The 20,113-nt window shown below is 35.6% G+C and overlaps 1 protein-coding gene across 1 annotated transcript in view; it reads right to left on the bottom strand.

Moving 5' to 3' along the window:
* The window catches only part of NEK10 (NIMA related kinase 10), a 1,556,164-nt gene that overhangs the window by 186,566 nt on the left and 1,349,485 nt on the right, over window positions 1–20,113 (bottom strand). Inside the window, exons 30-31 of the mRNA XM_053715742.1 lie at window positions 14,003–14,103; window positions 11,846–11,956 (exon numbers count right to left, since the gene is read on the bottom strand). Of these exons, the coding sequence (XP_053571717.1) occupies window positions 11,846–11,956; window positions 14,003–14,103 (212 nt within the window). The remainder of the gene's footprint in view (window positions 1–11,845; window positions 11,957–14,002; window positions 14,104–20,113) is intronic.

Here is a 20,113-nt window from a genome sequence, read left to right on the forward strand (position 1 = left end):
CTGGGTCTTTTTCAAGCTCCCAACAGATAGATAAGTGTGTCATATATAGCCGATGAAATCAGGCTATTGGCTCAATTGCATCAGTGGGCGTATGTATTCCAAGATAATTTGTCAGCCACAATGTTATATGTATCACAGTTCACCCAAACCTTCAACATATATTGTATCAAAGAACAACTAGTATTATGTCAGAAAACAAATTACATATGTGCATATATGCCTCTATTTATAATGCACAACTTTAGTTGTATCCATTCCGCACAGAGGTCATTATGAGCATATATAGAAAATATAAAAAACCGCTTATAAAAATTCCGATATAATTTATTCAGATAGTCAAATTCAAATGTATATAAAATGAATTTAGGGAATATAAAAGATATATAGAAAAAAATATTTATATAAGAAATATATATAAAAAATATATAAAAAAATATAAAAAAATACATATAAAAAATATATGAAAAATGCATATATTGGTGACAATCAGAAAAGTGTATTTTGAGGAGGAACAGCAGATAACATTGGAAAGATTATATAGAATAGGAGGTCAATCTTTTAGGAAACAGCCAATGTCAAAATCGACATTCAGACCTAGTGGATGTAACGTTTTTAAATCAAAAATCCATTTACTTTCTCTTTTTAAGAGATCATTGTTTATATTTCCTCCTCTCCATTTCTTTTTGACTTTTTCTATTCCAAGATAAGAGAATTGACTTAAATTTCCATTATTACACATACCAAAATGTTTAGCAATCGGTAAGTCTTTGTTTCTCTTTAATGTAAAATTTTCTATGGACCACATATGTTCTCTGATACGCGTACGTAGGGGTCTTGAGGTCTCACCTGTATATTGTAGACCACATTTGCACTGAATGATATAAATAATATTGCTATCTGAGCACCTAATAAGGTCTTTTATCTTATATGATTTTCCTGTTACGTTTGATTTAAATTCTCTACATTTAATTGAGTGTTCACAAGATTTACAGGTTAAACAGGGATAAAAGCCTAAAAGACTATTGCCCATTACGTCCAATTGATTAACACCGTTTGTATGACTATTGCTGTTGTATGTTGGTGCCAGGATGGTCTTAAGATTTTTCACTTTCTTGTACACTACTTGTGGTCTTGATGGAAGAATAGGACCTAATATTTCATCATTTTTAAGTAACTTCCAGTGCTTGTTCAGAATCTTTTCTAATAAATATTTATTTTGGCTGTAATTTGTAATGAATGGAATAAATATCTGCTCAGTCCCTTCTGTATCTTTCTTGGCAGTGTATTTGGTTTGTTTAGATTTGGCGGTTAATAAAGAATTTCTATCAACTAATCGAACCTCATTGAGAGTTTTCTCTATCTCGCTTTCTCTATAACCTCTCTCTATAAATTTTTGTTTTATCAAACTTGACTGATTTTCAAAGTCAGTTGGATTTGTACAATTTTTACGAATCCTCAAAAATTGCCCTTTGGGGATATTGTCCAACCATTTTTTATGGTGACAACTAGTATAATGGATGTAACTATTCGCATCCACCTTTTTAAAAAAAGTTCGGGCATTTAATTCATTATTATTGACAAAAATTTCTAAGTCAAGAAAGTTAATAGAGGTTTTATCACATATATGGGTGAATTTGAGATTAATTTCATTAGTGTTCATATCTTCAATAAATTTATCTAGTGATAGACAATCCCCTCGCCAAATGATTATAATATCGTCAATATATCTTTTAAAGGACACCAGGTTTGCCCCAAGTGGGTAATTGGCTAAAAAATAATGTTCCCAATACCCATAAATAAATTGGCATAACTTGGGGCAAACCTGGTGCCCATTGCTGTGCCTCTCTCTTGATTATAAAAATATCCTTCATAAAAAAAGAAATTGTGTGTTAAAATAAACTCAATGGCTTCTAAAATGAAAGTCTTCTGTTCATAATTCATAGATATATCTCTTTCTAGATAATAATTAATAGCTTTAAGTCCATCTTTATGATTAATACACGTATATAGAGATGTAACATCACAGGATGCCAACAAATAGTCATCCTGCCATGATACATCTCTTATAAGATTCAACACGTCTGTTGAATCCTTTAAAAAGGATGGAAGAAGTTTCACATATTTCTGCAGGAAAACATCCAAATATTCTGATAAATTGGCTGTTAGAGAGCCTATGCCTGAAATAATTGGCCTGCCTGGGGGATCTGTCATGCTCTTATGTATTTTAGGCAAACAATATAACAAAGGAATTCTTGGAAACTTGGGGAGAAGGTGTTCACGTTCTTTTACATTTAGAATTCCTTCGTCTTTAGCTTTATTCAAAATGGATATTAGACTCAATTTATATTTCTCAGTAGGGTCAGATTTTAGCTTTTTATAGGTCAATTCATCTGTGACTATATCATTACACATTTTTAGATAATTGCAGCTGTCCATAACTACAATCCCGCCGCCCTTGTCGGCGGGCTTGATTGTGATGTTTTTATTCTTCTCTAATTCTTTTATTACTTTTAACTGTTTTCTAGTTGTGTTATTATGAACATTTTTAGGTGTTTTTTCAGATAAATTTTCAATATCTCTGAGTAGCAATTTTTCAAAAGATTCAATGATGGGTCCCTTTTCATTTTTTGGGTAAAATTTAGATTTCTCTAATTGTCTCTAATTGTTTAATATCTGATAAATTTATTCACACTAATCTAAAAGAGAAATCTAAATTTTACCCAAAAAATGAAAAGGGACCCATCATTGAATCTTTTGAAAAATTGCTACTCAGAGATATTGAAAATTTATCTGAAAAAACACCTAAAAATGTTCATAATAACACAACTAGAAAACAGTTAAAAGTAATAAAAGAATTAGAGAAGAATAAAAACATCACAATCAAGCCCGCCGACAAGGGCGGCGGGATTGTAGTTATGGACAGCTGCAATTATCTAAAAATGTGTAATGATATAGTCACAGATGAATTGACCTATAAAAAGCTAAAATCTGACCCTACTGAGAAATATAAATTGAGTCTAATATCCATTTTGAATAAAGCTAAAGACGAAGGAATTCTAAATGTAAAAGAACGTGACTACCTTCTCCCCAAGTTTCCAAGAATTCCTTTGTTATATTGTTTGCCTAAAATACATAAGAGCATGACAGATCCCCCAGGCAGGCCAATTATTTCAGGCATAGGCTCTCTAACAGCCAATTTATCAGAATATTTGGATGTTTTCCTGCAGAAATATGTGAAACTTCTTCCATCCTTTTTAAAGGATTCAACAGACGTGTTGAATCTTATAAGAGATGTATCATGGCAGGATGACTATTTGTTGGCATCCTGTGATGTTACATCTCTATATACGTGTATTAATCATAAAGATGGACTTAAAGCTATTAATTATTATCTAGAAAGAGATATATCTATGAATTATGAACAGAAGACTTTCATTTTAGAAGCCATTGAGTTTATTTTAACACACAATTTCTTTTTTTATGAAGGATATTTTTATAATCAAGAGAGAGGCACAGCAATGGGCACCAGGTTTGCCCCAAGTTATGCCAATTTATTTATGGGGTATTGGGAACATTATTTTTTAGCCAATTACCCACTTGGGGCAAACCTGGTGTCCTTTAAAAGATATATTGACAATATTTTAATCATTTGGCGAGGGGATTGTCTATCACTAGATAAATTTATTGAAGATATGAACACTAATGAAATTAATCTCAAATTCACCCATATATGTGATAAAACCTCTATTAACTTTCTTGACTTAGAAATTTTTGTCAATAATAATGAATTAAATGCCCGAACTTTTTTTAAAAAGGTGGATGCGAATAGTTACATCCATTATACTAGTTGTCACCATAAAAAATGGTTGGACAATATCCCCAAAGGGCAATTTTTGAGGATTCGTAAAAATTGTACAAATCCAACTGACTTTGAAAATCAGTCAAGTTTGATAAAACAAAAATTTATAGAGAGAGGTTATAGAGAAAGCGAGATAGAGAAAACTCTCAATGAGGTTCGATTAGTTGATAGAAATTCTTTATTAACCGCCAAATCTAAACAAACCAAATACACTGCCAAGAAAGATACAGAAGGGACTGAGCAGATATTTATTCCATTCATTACAAATTACAGCCAAAATAAATATTTATTAGAAAAGATTCTGAACAAGCACTGGAAGTTACTTAAAAATGATGAAATATTAGGTCCTATTCTTCCATCAAGACCACAAGTAGTGTACAAGAAAGTGAAAAATCTTAAGACCATCCTGGCACCAACATACAACAGCAATAGTCATACAAACGGTGTTAATCAATTGGACGTAATGGGCAATAGTCTTTTAGGCTTTTATCCCTGTTTAACCTGTAAATCTTGTGAACACTCAATTAAATGTAGAGAATTTAAATCAAACGTAACAGGAAAATCATATAAGATAAAAGACCTTATTAGGTGCTCAGATAGCAATATTATTTATATCATTCAGTGCAAATGTGGTCTACAATATACAGGTGAGACCTCAAGACCCCTACGTACGCGTATCAGAGAACATATGTGGTCCATAGAAAATTTTACATTAAAGAGAAACAAAGACTTACCGATTGCTAAACATTTTGGTATGTGTAATAATGGAAATTTAAGTCAATTCTCTTATCTTGGAATAGAAAAAGTCAAAAAGAAATGGAGAGGAGGAAATATAAACAATGATCTCTTAAAAAGAGAAAGTAAATGGATTTTTGATTTAAAAACGTTACATCCACTAGGTCTGAATGTCGATTTTGACATTGGCTGTTTCCTAAAAGATTGACCTCCTATTCTATATAATTAGCTTATACACATAGTTTCTATTTTTTAATTTCAAATAATCAATGTATCTTTCCGATGTTATCTGCTGTTCCTCCTCAAAATACACTTTTCTGATTGTCGCCAATATATGCATTTTTCATATATTTTTTATATGTATTTTTTTATATTTTTTTATATATTTTTTATATATATTTCTTATATAAATATTTTTTTCTATATATCTTTTATATTCCCTAAATTCATTTTATATACATTTGAATTTGACTATCTGAATAAATTATATCGGAATTTTTATAAGCGTTTTTTTATATTTTCTATATATGCTCATAATGACCTCTGTGCGGAATTGATACAACTAAAGTTGTGCATTATAAATAGAGGCATATATGCACATATGTAATTTGTTTTCTGACATAATACTAGTTGTTCTTTGATACAATATATGTTGAAGGTTTGGGTGAACTGTGATACATATAACATTGTGGCTGACAAATTATCTTGGAATACATACGCCCACTGATGCAATTGAGCCAATAGCCTGATTTCATCGGCTATATATGACACACTTATCTATCTGTTGGGAGCTTGAAAAAGACCCGGTTTACGGGTTGAAACGCGTTGCTCTTTTGTGCTCTTTGTTTGTCTCTCTCCGGCCTCCGTAGGTGCATCTTTTCCAGCCACCTGTGCAAAGGTGTTTGCATATTCTGCTGGATTAACTTTTGCTGCCCGCTGCGGTTTGGAGTCTCACGCCACGAAAAGGAACTTTCAGGATTCAACCACCGACCTCCGGTGTAAGTAAAAGTGAAAACCTTATTTTGTTGCCTTTTCTGTCGTTTATTGGTCTTCCTCATCTCGTTCCAGCTCCCATTGAAGACATAAATCTTTCTTCAAAATCTGGGCTATTTGGAAAAATCATCGCATCGAATCGCATACTGGAAAATACTAAACCTCTCACGTTGTTCTATTATCATTTTTTGTATCACATTATTGTTAAAATGTATGCTACACTTCAACATTGCGCCTGATCAGCGCTTTTATATGTACAAATATTTCAATATTTTAATATTTCCATTTCACTTATGTAATTAAACATATATTTTATACACTTTTGTTGTTCACACATCTTTTGTTGTTTCAGTATTTATTTTTTAACAATGGATACTAAGAGAACAAAGCACATTTGAAAACAAAAGTGAATTTAAAAGTGTCTTAAAATGAAATGCTCTATCTTAATCATGCAAGTTTAATTTTGACTTTCCTATCCCTTTAAAATGGCATTCAGCTCTTTTACAAGTGCCCATTAAATTCCTAATCTAAAAAAAAAAAAAAAAAGCTTAAATCAAATCCCCAGATAGGTACTCATGGTTCCTGAAGTCTGGCGGTGAAGTCTTCTTCCAAACGGCGACATCTACTTCCATCTGGGCGACCTCTTCTATCTTCCTCGAGGACCACGGAACTGAAGACCAGCGACAGCGGAGCCATGGAGCATGGAGGATCCTCTTCGTACGATCACTGCCGTACACTGAATATTGAATTCAAGTTACTCGTTTAAATATGGCATACCTTGCATTCCTATTGGCTGATTTTAATCTTCAAATTCAAATCAGCCAATAGGATGAGAGCTACTAAAATCCTATCAGCTGTTCAAATCTCTTTTTGGCGGATTAGGGGTTAATACATTTATTATTAGTTGCGATGTGTGGTGATGGCAGATATAGGGGTTTTTACGTGTCGGGTTTATTAGTGGGAGACGGTTAGACTTTAACAGGAGATTTAACTTATTTTTCTTTTTTTAGGCGCCGGCAGTTTTTAAATTTACTGGCGACTCTAGGAAATGTGTATTTACGCACATTTCTGGACATCGCTAGTTTATCCGACTTACGGCAGTTTATGAACTGCTGGAGGGGTTTATGTGATACCCCGATGTGCGAGGTAAAATTACGGGCGGCGTGGGTTGCCTGTGCCGCATATGTAATCTCGCCAATAGAATGAGATCTACTGAAATCCTATTGGCTGTTCAAATCTCGACCAAGAACATTAGGGGAAATATCTTTAATAATATCATGATGTGACAACTATAAGGGCATTAAAACACTTATCTAAATGGAGAACCCCTTCCTTCAAATGAGTAGTTTTATAATATACTTTTATGCAATAATGACATCTTTAGCCTCTCAGGACCATAATCAAAATAAGAACAGTGCTGCAAGGTATATCACACTGTTATGTCAATGACCTGGAAGCCAATATAACCCAGGACCACTTATTTAAAAAAGAAGGATTGCTAACATCATCACTGTTGCTATGATAACCGAGTAGACATCTGAGCATATGACCCTTTTTTTAAAAGAGAGCTTTTGTTCTGAAAAAAAAAGTGTTCACTTTAGGGCCAGATTACAAGTAGAATGCTAAATATCGCTTTTGCGAAAGCGATATTTGCACCCCACTGAGTAATACCAGGCACACTAATGTGCGCTGGTATTACAAGTTGACAGCAATGCGAACGGGAGCTCGTGTTCACATTGCTGGGAAGCATTGCGTTTACAAAAGCGTGCTTCCATAGGCTCTAATGGGAGGCTCATTCTAATGTCGTGAGACACAGCATGATAACTAGCACAGCGAAGGGGGTAAGTTGTGCAGCTATGGCATAAAGTTGTAAATATATAAGTATATGATTATATACATATATACAGTATCTATGTGTTAATATGTGTATATAAGAATATAAATATATATTTACTAGGAACAGACAGTTCAAATTAACCCCAATGTAAAGGCAGTTTTAAGTGCCTTTACAGACACCCCACCCCGCCAACTTTACCCCCAAAATACTGCTTAGTACAGTAATATTATTCAAAAATAAAAATGCTATATATATATATATATATACTTATAATATACACTACACTGTATTTTGGGGGGCACTTGGAGCACATTTATAAAATTAAACAAAGATCTGATCTCTGGTTAATTTTATAAGTGCCAATTGCTATCGCAAGCTCACAGTAGCAATAACCAGTCACTTGTAATGGCTGGTAATTTATCATGCGCTCGCAAATGGGCAAACTTGCCAGCTTGCAGGCGTGTAAAAAATTAACTCTCCACTTGTAGTCTAGCCCTTAGTGTTTTTATGGGTTTGTCACCTTTAAAAAGGTGTATGCAATCACCTGCTACCTAAAGGGGCATGAGACCCAATATGAAAAGGGCAATAAAGAACGGACTCCCCCATTTCAAAATGGGGCCTTATGTCAATCTATGTTTTTTCGGGGTGTGATACAGAATTATAAAGAATATCTCTATTAAGCGTCCCTGGTGCTTAGTTGGGACAGAGGCAATCATAATGGTCATTTCCTGCACAATAGAAGGACATGTTATCACTCATTTGAAAAAGGTAATCTTTGTGGATGTGGAAATAGGGGTTCTGTAATGCCCCCTTACCTCTACATTGAAAATCTTCTTAGTTACCAGTAGAGCAGATGTTTACTATTTCTCACAGTGACCCCTTGCATTTAAAAGCTGGACTTTTCTGTTGGAGCACCTTCTTCCTTAACCAAAAACTCTAGTTTGGCTGCTAATGTATGTGATCATTTATATAAAGTACTTGCATCTTAAATGCAAACTCCCCTCTTCCAAGTCAAGGGCCAAAGTGGACTGAAATATCGGTTCTGTAAGAGCCTCCTCTTGTGATTGATTATTTCTGTGTATATCTATGTGTGTAGGCTTTACTTGAGTATAGGGGTATGTATGTGTAACCATGTGTAAAATTATGAACATATATTTCTTTGGGTGGATATATACATAAAAAATTATGCTTACCTGATAAATTATTTTCTTTCGGAATGATGATGGTCCACAGTCCTGCATAACATATGGGATATATTTCCCACCACTAGAAGGTGGTCAAGAACCCATAACAGAGCCTAAAATCCCTCCCACCTCCCATCTCTTTCTTAGTTTAACCTTTAGCCGAGTAGAGAATAGGAAACATATAGGTAGGAAAGACAAAGCATGGTCTGTTGAGGTGTCATTAGAACTGTCACCCAAAAACTGAAACAGACGGGGCCTGTAGACCATCATCATTCCAAAAGAAAATAATTTATCAGGATAACATAAATTTTGTTTTCTTTCGTAAAATGATGATAGTCCACATTCCTCCATAACATATGGGATTAAAGGGACATGAAACCCAAAATGTTTTAATCATGATTTAGAAAGAGAATATAATTTTAAACAACTTTCCAATTTACTTTAATTATCTAATTAGCCTTATATTCTTTGTATCCATTGTTGAAGGAGCAGCAATGCACTTACTGGGAGCTATTTGAAAGCTTTGGGTGAGCCAATAACATGAGGCCTATATGTGCAGCCACCAATCAGTCACTCCTGAGCCTATCTAGGTATCCTTTTCAACCAATTATACCAACAGAACAAAACAAGTTAGATAATAAAAGTAAATTGGAAAGTTGTTTAAAATCACATGCTCTATCTGATTCATAAAATAAAAAATGGGGGTTTCATGTCCCTTTAATACCCAAGCCGATGGTCCATGTTACGGAAGGGGAGAACCAATTTTTTCTGGTAGTTCTTAACTAGCCAATACTGCCAATGGAATGCATTAGTTCAACAAAGTACGCTGAATGCAGAAAAAATTAGATTCAGATTCCAGGGTGGAGAAATAGGATTCACAAGTGGCCTAATTCGAACTAATACCGGTACAAAAGTCTGAACTTCAGAAAGTAAGCCAACTTCCTATAAAAAAGAACAGACAAAATAGAAATTTACCTTTTAAAAATTAGCGGACAAACTCTTGTCAAAGCTATCCTGTAAAAAACTGAAAGAGTCTAGGAATACTAAAGGAATATCAAGAAAACCTTCTGGAAGTACACCAATTAAAAATGCCTTCCAAGAAAACCTTCTGGAAGTACACCAATTAAAAAAATGTTCTTCCAAATGTAGGGATAAAAAGTTTGTGTTATAGACTTTCTGACAATAAAGTATGCAGACACTTTATATAAATATTACTACAGACAACGCCTTGTAGAGAGCCCTCTACACTAAGTTTACACACCGTCAGACACTTTAATTTTCTCACAGTGTAGAAACTACTACAGCACCTGGGACCTCCTTCCTGGGACTGCCAGGCACTGAAAATAGGTTTAAAATCTGATCCCAACTGTATACATATACTGCTTGGAAGAAGAAGGGGAAGGCTTTCCTCTGAAGTTATGAAAGGAACACAAATTACTCTGACGTCCTTTAGGCCTATTCTTCTTATCTTGAGGTAGAAAAGACCCTTTTCCACCCATAATATTAGAGATAATTTCTGCCAAACTGGGTCCAAACAAGGTTTTGCCCTTGTAAGGAATCACCAGAAGCTTGACTTTAGAGGAAACGTCCGCAGACCTGGATTTCAACCATAATGCCCTGGGGGCTAGGACAGCGAAACTAAAAGTTTCCGCTCCTAGTCTAACAACCTGTAAAATTGCATCTGCAATAAAGGAATTGGCCAACTTAAGAGCTTTAATCCAATCTTGAATTTCATTCAAGGAAGTCTCTACTTGAAGAGAATCAGACAAGGCGTTGAACCAATAAGATGCCGCACTAGTCACAGTGGCAATACACACCGCAGATTGCCATTGGAGTCCTTGATGAACATAATTCTTTTTCAAATAAGCCTCCAGTTTCTTGTCCATCGGATCCTTAAAAAAGCAGCTATCCTCAATAGGAATAGTGGTTCTCTTAGCCAGAGTGGAAATGGGCCCTTCATTTTTGGGTACAGCATACAAAGGGTCTTTAATGGAGTCCTCAATAGGAAACATTTTCTTAAAAATGGGAGACGGGGAAAAAGACACCCCTGGTTTCTCCCATTCCTGTGAGATAATCTCTCTAGCACGGTCCGGCACAGGAAAAACCTCAGAAGTGGAAGGTTCATCAAAGAAACTATTACGTTTACTAGATTTCTTAGGAGTGACAACGAGAGGGGTATCGGAGTCATCTAAAGTAGCTAAAACCTCCTTTAACAATACACAAAGGTGTTCAAGCTTAAATCTGAAGGATACCACCTCAGTCTCAGAAGAAGGAATTATACTGTCCAAATCTGAGATTTCACCCTCAGAAAGTCCCGATGTATCTTCCTCATCAGACTTATAAGAAAGGGTAACTTGGGAAACAGAACTGAGGACAGGCAGCTAACTTTCTGAATTTCTAGATTTCCTCTTGCATTTTCCCTGTAATCTGGGAATGGCAGCTAATGCCAGAGATACCGCTGAAGATACCTGGGCAGCAATTTCTGCTTTTAAATAAACTCCACTAGGAGTTATAGAGGAACCACAGGGCACTGCATGTGATGCCATTGAGGATTGGGACATAGCAGGAGAAAGCTGAGGTATTATTTTAACAACATCATCCTGAGAGACATTATGCTCAAAAATGTTACCTTTATTTTGTAAGGTTTTCTTGACACATGAAGAACAAAATTGCATAGGAACTGCAATTTGTACATCTAAACATAATAAGCATGAATTCACGAGAGCAGGCTCTAGCTCCATATCAGACATGTTGTGAAACAGAAAATAAACTTGTACCCATTCCCTAGTTTTGCACAACCAGCACGGTTATATAAATACACTTTTTACCACTGTGATTATCTTGTATCTAACCCTTTGCAAACTGCCCCCTTATTTCAGTTCTTTTGACAGATATCCATTTTAGCCAATCAGAACTGGCTCACCTGAACTCCACATGTGTGAGCACAGTGTTATCTATATGACACACCCTCTAGTGCCAAAAAACTGTCAAAATGCCCTGAGAAAAGAGGTGGCCTTCAAGGGCTTAGAAATTAGCATATGAACCTCCTAGGTTTAGCTTTCAACTAAGAATACCAATATAACAAAGCAAAATTGGTGATAAAAGTAAAATTGTTTAAAAAATACATTCTTTATCTGAATTAGGAAAGTTTATTTTGGACTAGACTGTCCCTTTAAATACCCTCTAATGTGCATAACTTGTAAACTACCTCATTGTTTTCTAATGATTAAATAATACCTTTGTAATTTCTGCTTTCAAGTTGCAAGGGTTACTTTGGAGACTGAACAAAGATTTCTTGAATTTTTCAATAATTCGTCTTTTCAAATTTTCCTGTGAAGTTGGAGGAAGCTTTAAAAAAAGAACATAAACAATGAATGGTTATTTTGATTGCAACGGTTATACACTACTTCAAACATTTTATATTTCATTGGATTAATTCTGCTGAATGTATTAAAAACTCTCTCAAGCCTCTACAGGGTAATTTGATACAGCTGATTGACTAACGTTGATACACCTCTCCCTTATTTAGTGAATCACTATATAAATTAACATAGAAGCTAATGAAACTACAATATAGATTGAGATACCTCCCAACATTTCCAGGACAGAGAGGTGAGGGGGTCTTGTGGGTGGAGCAGCTGTGACAGAAGGGGGCTGGGCTGCTTTGACATGGGTTGGGATAAGTGGGGTCAGGTGTCTTAGAATGTCATGTCAAAGGCCAGGGCATTTTCTAGAAAAAAGAACATTTGGCCAGCCGGTGGAAGCTTTAGGATAGACAATGGGTAGACTTCTCTATTATATTGCATAATTATCACGGGGAAGCTGTGAAATAGGCAGTGGTCCGACTTTCCCATGATAATCCTGCAATATCTTGGACAGTTGGGAGGTATGGACTTGTAAAGGCAGTGAGGCTGAAGAGACTCCTTTTGTTAGGTATTTAAAACTGAGTAGAATAAGTATTTCTCCTGATTAGTAACATAGTAATATCCCTCCTTGCTGCTTATTAAATCTCAACATATGCATGTTGTGTCAAATATTTAAACAAATGTGCTTAACCCTATTCATTGTTTTACTCAGCAATGCAAAGTTTTGGCTTAGTCAACAACATACATATGTTAGAGCTACTGCAATTGCTGAACAAAAACATAGTAATCTAACAGGAGGTGACCTATATTAAAGGGCCCTGCACACATTGCAGTTTTAGCTACTAATTTCTAGAAGCTTGCGTCATACACTGTTACTTCAGTACTTTAGTAAAAAAAAAAAAAAAAATGTTAATTACATACTCATTTCACTTGCACAAGCAAACAGTTACTGTATTTGTGTGAGCTATGTAACACTACAGTTTGCTACATTTTTTATTTCATAAAACAAATTGAAATCTAAAAACAGTAGAGTTATTATGACAATGTTGTCTAGCGACTTCACATCACATTTTTACACTATTCAATTAAATACAGGTGGCCCTCGTTTTACAACGGTTCAATTTACACCGTTTCAGAATAACAACCTTTTTTTCCAGTCATGTGACTGCTATTGAAAAGCATTGAGAAGCAGTGCATTTATTAAAATAGCCAGTAGGTGGAGCTGTCCGCTTGTGTCAAGCAAGCTGAAATTAATCAGTATAACCAGACCTGAGCTATCGAGCAGATTTCAAAGGAACAAGATCTTCCTGTCTATAAATCAGTCCAGATTGGAATGCATAGAAAGAACTGTTTGCAGAAAAATGCAAGTGAAGTCTGTGTTGTGTGATTATTTTATTAGGTTTATAATGCTGTTTAGCAAATGTTTTTGTTCATTTAACTTAGTTTAATTATATATTCTGTGTTGTGTGATTATTTTATTAGGTTTATAATGCGGTTTAGCATTTAAAGTCTTCATTTCAAAGCTTTAAAAATAATGTATTAGGTGTTTACTTATGACAATTTTGAGAGGGGCCTGGAACCTATCTCCCTCACTTCCTATTGACTTACATTATAAACTGGGTTTCAATTTACAACGGTTTCGATTTACAACCATTCCTTCTGGAACCTAACCCCAGCGTAAACTGAAGGCTACCTGTAGTTATAAGCAAATTAAAAACTAGAAACATCCCAATAGAACCCCCCCCCCACCAATGATGTAAATAAACTGGCCAATAAAAAATCTAGATGACTTCAAGATTGATCATAACCATGATAAAATACCTTTCGCATGTATAGTATTCTCCAGTCAATTTTAAGTTAAAAACAAAAAAGTTTTAATTTGAGGGACTTTTTCAAAATATGCCATGTTTAATGTTTAATCAAGTGAACATGCTGAAATAATGACTGTATGTAACTTCTTAGAGGCACAGTAAATGGACCCCTCTAACCGTAATTATAGCCACAATATCACAAAAAAACTACTACACACCTGGGTGATATAGATAATTTTATGTAGCTGAAGCAAAATTTGCTGAATTGGGTCACTGATCTGACGAACTTTCCTTTGTGAAACAGAGATGCCTGCAGAAGCTAAGAGAAAAGAAATGCAAAATTATCATAAAATATAAAACTTTTTCTTCCAATAATAGATACATTTTATATTCCCAGAGTCCTTGCATTTGTATTTTTTGTTTTAGTTTTTGTTTAGTATTTATATAGTTATTTTGATTAAAAATTAAATCTATATAAACAAAATGACATTATGCAAAAAAACAATCAAAAACAGTAATTTGAAAATTCAATTCACCCTGTACTATATTGAAAACACATTATTAACACATTATTTGATGTTTTACGTTGTGAATTTAATTTATTTTTTAAAACATACACTAATTTCAAATCTGATGGCTGCAACACACTCCAAAAAAGTTGAGACATTCAACTATTTACCACTGTGTAACATCACCTTTTATTTTAATAACACTTATTAAAGGGACACTGTACCCAAAAATGTTCTTTCGTGATTCAGATTGAGCATGAAATTTTAAGCAACTTTCTAATTTACTCCTATTATCAAATTTTCTTCATTCTCTTGGTATCTTTCTTTGAAATGCAAGAATGTAAGTTTAGATGCCGGCCCATTTTTGTGAACAACCTGGGTTGTCCTTGCTGATTGGTGGATAAATTCATCCACCAATTAAAAAGTGCTGTCCAGAGTACTGAAACAAAAAAAAGCTTAGATGCCTTCTTTTTCAAATAATGATAGCAAGAGAACGAAGAAAAATTCATAATAGGAGTAAAGTAGAAAGTTGCTTAAAATTGCATGCTCTTTCTGAATTACAAAAGAAAAAATTTGGGTACAGTGTCCCTTTAAGTCTTTGGGAACTGAAGACACCAGCTGGCTCCAAGCAGAATTTTCCCTCATTCATCCATTATGTAAATCTTCAGCTGTGCAACTGTACAGGGCCTTTGTTGCTTTATTTTGTGCTTTATAATGCACCCCACATTCTCAATCACAGACAGGTCAGGACTGCAGTCAGACCATGCTAGCACCTGCATCTCTCCGCTTACGCAACCATGCGCTTTTCATCCGGGCAGAATGTGGTTTGGCGTTGTCCTGCTGGAAAATGCTGGGATGTCCCTTGGAAAAGACGACATCTGGATGGCAGCATATGTTGCTCCAAAATGTATAGATTTCTTTCTGCATTAATGATGCCCTCAGAGATGATAGAAGATGCCGCCTGGATGAAGACTTCGGCCCACTTGGATGAAGACTTCTGCCGGCTTCGCTGAGGACTTCTGCCTCTTCGTTGAGGATGGATGTCAGGTCTTCAGAAACAGTATGTAGATCTTTTGGGGTTAGTGTTAGGTTTTTTAAGGGTTTATTGGGTGGGTTTTAATTTTAGCTTAGGGTTTGGGCAAGGAAAAAGAGCTAAATGCCCATTTAAGGGCAATGCCCATCCAAATGCCCTTTTCAGGGTAATGGGGAGCTTAGGTTTTTTTAGATTAGGTTTTTATTTGGGGGGTTGGTTTTTCTGTTGGGGCGGGGTATTTGTATTTTTTTTTACGGGCCATTGGTAGTTTATTGTAGGCTAAGTTTTTTATTTTATTTTGGGGGGGCTTTTTTATTTTCATAGGGTTCTTAGATTAGGTGTAATTAGTTTAAATATTTGATAATTTGTTTTTTATTTTGTGTAACAGTGTTTATTTTTTTTTGTATCCTAGTGTTTGTTATTTTGTGTAACTTAGTTGTTAGTTTTTTGTAACTTTGTCATTTTTAATAGTAGATTCAAATTATTTGAGTAGGGTTAGGTTTTTAACTATATAATATAGACTTGTGCATGGCGGAAAAATTCGTTTCGGTTCGGATCGATTTTGATGTTTTCAAATTTCGGTTCGGATTGATTCGCATTCGGAAAAATTTGAATGAATTCGTTTCGGATTCGTTTTGGATTCATTCAGATTCGAATAAATTCGGCTGGATTCGGTTCGGTTCAGAAATTCGGAATTTAAGTATGTGTTAGGTGGGATGTTCTGTGTATTAGACTAGTATTATGTACTGTATATTAGGTGTAACCCATAGCAGAGTGATATAACCTAATATACTGTACAATACTAGTGTAATCCATGGCCATCCGAATGTAACGAATAAATCCGAACTAATTTGGATTTATTCGGTAGATTCGGTACTATCATAATTCGGAAATCCAAATCGATCCGAATCTCCGAATTTAAGAAATTCGTCCAAATTTTGATTTGTTCCGAATCGAAACGCACATGTCTAATATAATATAGTTAATTTAATTTGTAGTTTAATGTAATTTTAGTATAACAGTTAGGGTAGATTAATTATTAGTTTAATATAGTTTAATGTAATTTTAGTATAACAGTTAGGGTAGGTTAATTAATAGCTTAATATAGTTTAATGTAATTGTAGGATAATAGTTAGGGTAGGTTAATTAGTAGTTTAATATAGTTTATTTTAATTCTAAAGGTAAGTTTAAATTCATTATAAGATAGGGATGAGTTAATATTTAATATAAAGTTAGCGGGTTGTTAGGTTTAGGGGATATTAGGTTAATTTAGTTTATGCGGATGTGGGGGGCTGGTGGTTTAGGGGTTAATAGGTTTAGTAAGTGGTAGTGATGTGGGAGGCCAGGGGTTTAGGGGTTAATAACTTTATTTAGTTGCGGTGGGCTCCGGGAGCGGCGGGATAGGGTTAATACATTTATGTAGGTGACGGCGGTGTATGGGCGGCAGATTAGTGGTTAATAAGTATAATGTAGGTGGCGGCGGTGTAGGGGCGGCAGATTAGGGGTTAATAAGTATAATGTAGGTGGCGGTGGTGTAGGGGCAGCAGATTAGGGGTTAATAAGTATAATGTAGGTGGCGGCGGTGTCGGGGTGGCAGATTAGGGGTTAATAAGTATAATGTAGTTGGGGGTGGTGTCGGGGCGGCAGATTAGGGTTTAATGAGTATAATGTAGGTGGCCGCGGTGTCGGGGCGGCAGATTAGGGGTTAAGAAGTATAATGTAGGCGGCGGCGGTGTTGGGCGGCAGATTAGGGGTGTTTAGACTCGGGGTACATGTTAGGGTGTTAGGTGTAAACATAACTTTTATTCTCCCATAGAAATCAATGGGATATCTGGCAGCATCTAACATAAGCTTTCGCTGCTTTCAGACTCCCATTGATTCCTATGGCATCCGCCACCTCCAGGGCGGTGGATTGAAAAGCAGGTACGCTGGGCCAGATTAGTTGCGAACGTACCTGTTAGAAATTTGTTAAATAGCAAAAGTAGTCAGATAGTGCCGAATTTGCATTCGGAACATCTGCAATGACGTAAGCATTGATCTGTGTTGGACTGAGACCGGTGGATCGCATGTTACGTCATAGATTTAAACTTTTGCCGGTCTGTAGGCTTTGATAAATGAGGCAAATCAAGCTCGCCACAATTACGCTGCGGAATTCCAGCGTATTTGCATTTGACAGCTTGATAAATAGGCCTGTTAGTCATGTTCAAGAAACCAGTTTGAGATAATTTGAGCTTTGTGACCTGGTGCATTATACTGCTGGAAGTAGCCATTAGAAGATGAGTACACTGTAGTCATAAAGGGATGGAAATGGTCAGCAACAATATTCAGGTAGGCCGTAGCATTACTAAGTGGCCCAAAGTGTGCCAAAAAAAATCCCCCACACCATTACACCCCCACCAGCCTAAACCGTTGATACAAGGCAGGATGGATCCATACTTTCATGTTGTTTCAAGGTTCAATGTGTTGTGCATTCAGAGATGGTATTCTGCATACCTTGGTTGTAACGAGTGGTTATTTGAGTATCTATCATCTCGAACCAACAACCATGCCATGTTAAAAGTCACTTAAATCCCCTTTTTCCCCATTTTGATGCTCAGTTTGAACTTCAGCAAGTAGTATTCACAACGTCTAGATGCCTAAATGCATTGAGTATATATATACAAAAACAAATGTGATGGTGCACAAAAAAAGGATAAAAGTTCCAGGTTATCACGGTGGTAATGCTCAGCAGGTGAACCTCAGGGAAAAAAAGAAGAAACACATGTAGTGAAGTTCTGTGGTTATGTGAAATTTACAACAGAACCAAAAAAGGTACTCACATTGTCTAGAGCTTCAAAATCAAGCTCTAGATATATAGGCACAGGAAGCTTCTAATAGGAGGCAAGGCAAAGAAGGATGTTCCAGCTCCAAAGGATGAATCAGAAGTGGTTAAAAAGTATAACAAATTTATTAAAAACAAGTCACAAAGCATATACAATGAGACTCTCCCAATCATAGACTACTACAAGCAAAAGACTGTGTGTATCACAATGTCCAATGATTGCTCTGTTAGTCCAGTAAGGAACAAGGATCCGTCCCGTTTGTGACTTCACTACTCCTTATTGCCCACTACAGTCCATGTTAATACCTGATTGTTGTCTGATTTCTTAAAATATGTGGGTCTATTTTCATACGGCTAGATTTGGAGTTTTGTCGGTAACGACCCGAAAAACTAACGCCGGCTTTTTTCTGGCCGCACCATAAAAATAACTCTGGTATTGAGAGTCCACAAAAAGGCTGCGTTAGGCTCCAAAAAAGGAGCGTAGAGCATTTTTAACGCAGCTTCAACTCTCGATACCAGAGTTGCTTACGCAAGCGGCCAGCCTCAAAAACGTGCTCGTGCACGATTCCCCCATAGGAAACAATGGGGCTGTTTGAGCTGAAAAAAAAACCTAACACCTGCAAAAAAGCCGCATTCAGCTCTTAACGCAGCCCCATTGTTTGCTATGGGGAAACACTTCTACGTCTGCACCTAACACCCTAACATGTACCCCGAGTCTAAACACCCCTAACCTTACACTTATTAACCCCTAATCTGCCACCCCAGCTATCGCTGACCCCTGCATATTATTATTAACCCCTAATCTGCCGCTCTGTAAACCGCCGCTACTTACATTATCCCTATGTACCCCTAATCTGCTGCCCTAACATCGCAGACCCCTATATTATATTTATTAACCCCTAATCTGCCCCCCACAATGTCGCCTCCACCTGCCTACACTTATTAACCCCTAATCTGCCAACCGGACCGCACCGCTACTATAATAAAGTTATTAACCCCTAATCCGCCTCACTAACCCTATAATAAATAGTATTAACCCCTAATCTGCCCTCCCTAACATCGCCGACACCTAACTTCAATTATTAACCCCTAATCTGCCGACCCAATCTCGCCGCTATTCTAATAAATGTATTAACCCCTAAAGCTAAGTCTAACCCTAACACTAACACCCCCCTAAATTAAATATAATTTAAATCTAACGAAATTAATTATCTCTTATTAAATAAATTATTCCTATTTAAAGCTAAATACTTACCTGTAAAATAAATCCTAATATAGCTACAATATAAATTATAATTATATTATAGCTATTTTAGGATTAATATTTATTTTACAGGTAACTTTGTATTTATTTTAACCAGGTACAATAGCTATTAAATAGTTAAGAACTATTTAATAGCTAAAATAGTTAAAATAATTACAAATTTACCTGTAAAAAAAATCCTAACCTAAGTTACAATTAAACCTAACACTATGCTATCAATAAATTAATTAAATAAACTACCTACAATTACCTACAATTAACCTAACACTACACTATCAATAAATTAATTAAATACAATTCCTACAAATAAATACAATTAAATAAACTTGCTAAAGTACAAAAAATAAAAAAGAACTAAGTTACAAAAAATAAATATTTACAAACATAAGAAAAATATTACAACAATTTTAAACTAATTACACCTACTCTAAGCCCCCTAATAAAATAACAAAGCTCCCCAAAATAAAAAAATGCCCTACCCTATTCTAAATAACTAAAGTTCAAAGCTCTTTTACCTTACCAGCCCTGAACAGGGCCCTTTGCGGGGCATGCCCCAAGAAGTTCAGCTCTTTTGCCTGTAAAAGAAAAAATACAATACCCAAGCCCCCCAACATTACAACCCACCACCCACATACCCCTAATCTAACCCAAACCCCCCTTAAATAAACCTAACACTAAGCCCCTGAAGATCTTCCTACCTTA

Source organism: Bombina bombina, chromosome 5, assembly GCF_027579735.1.
Source record: "Bombina bombina isolate aBomBom1 chromosome 5, aBomBom1.pri, whole genome shotgun sequence".
Taxonomy (NCBI): domain Eukaryota; kingdom Metazoa; phylum Chordata; class Amphibia; order Anura; family Bombinatoridae; genus Bombina; species Bombina bombina.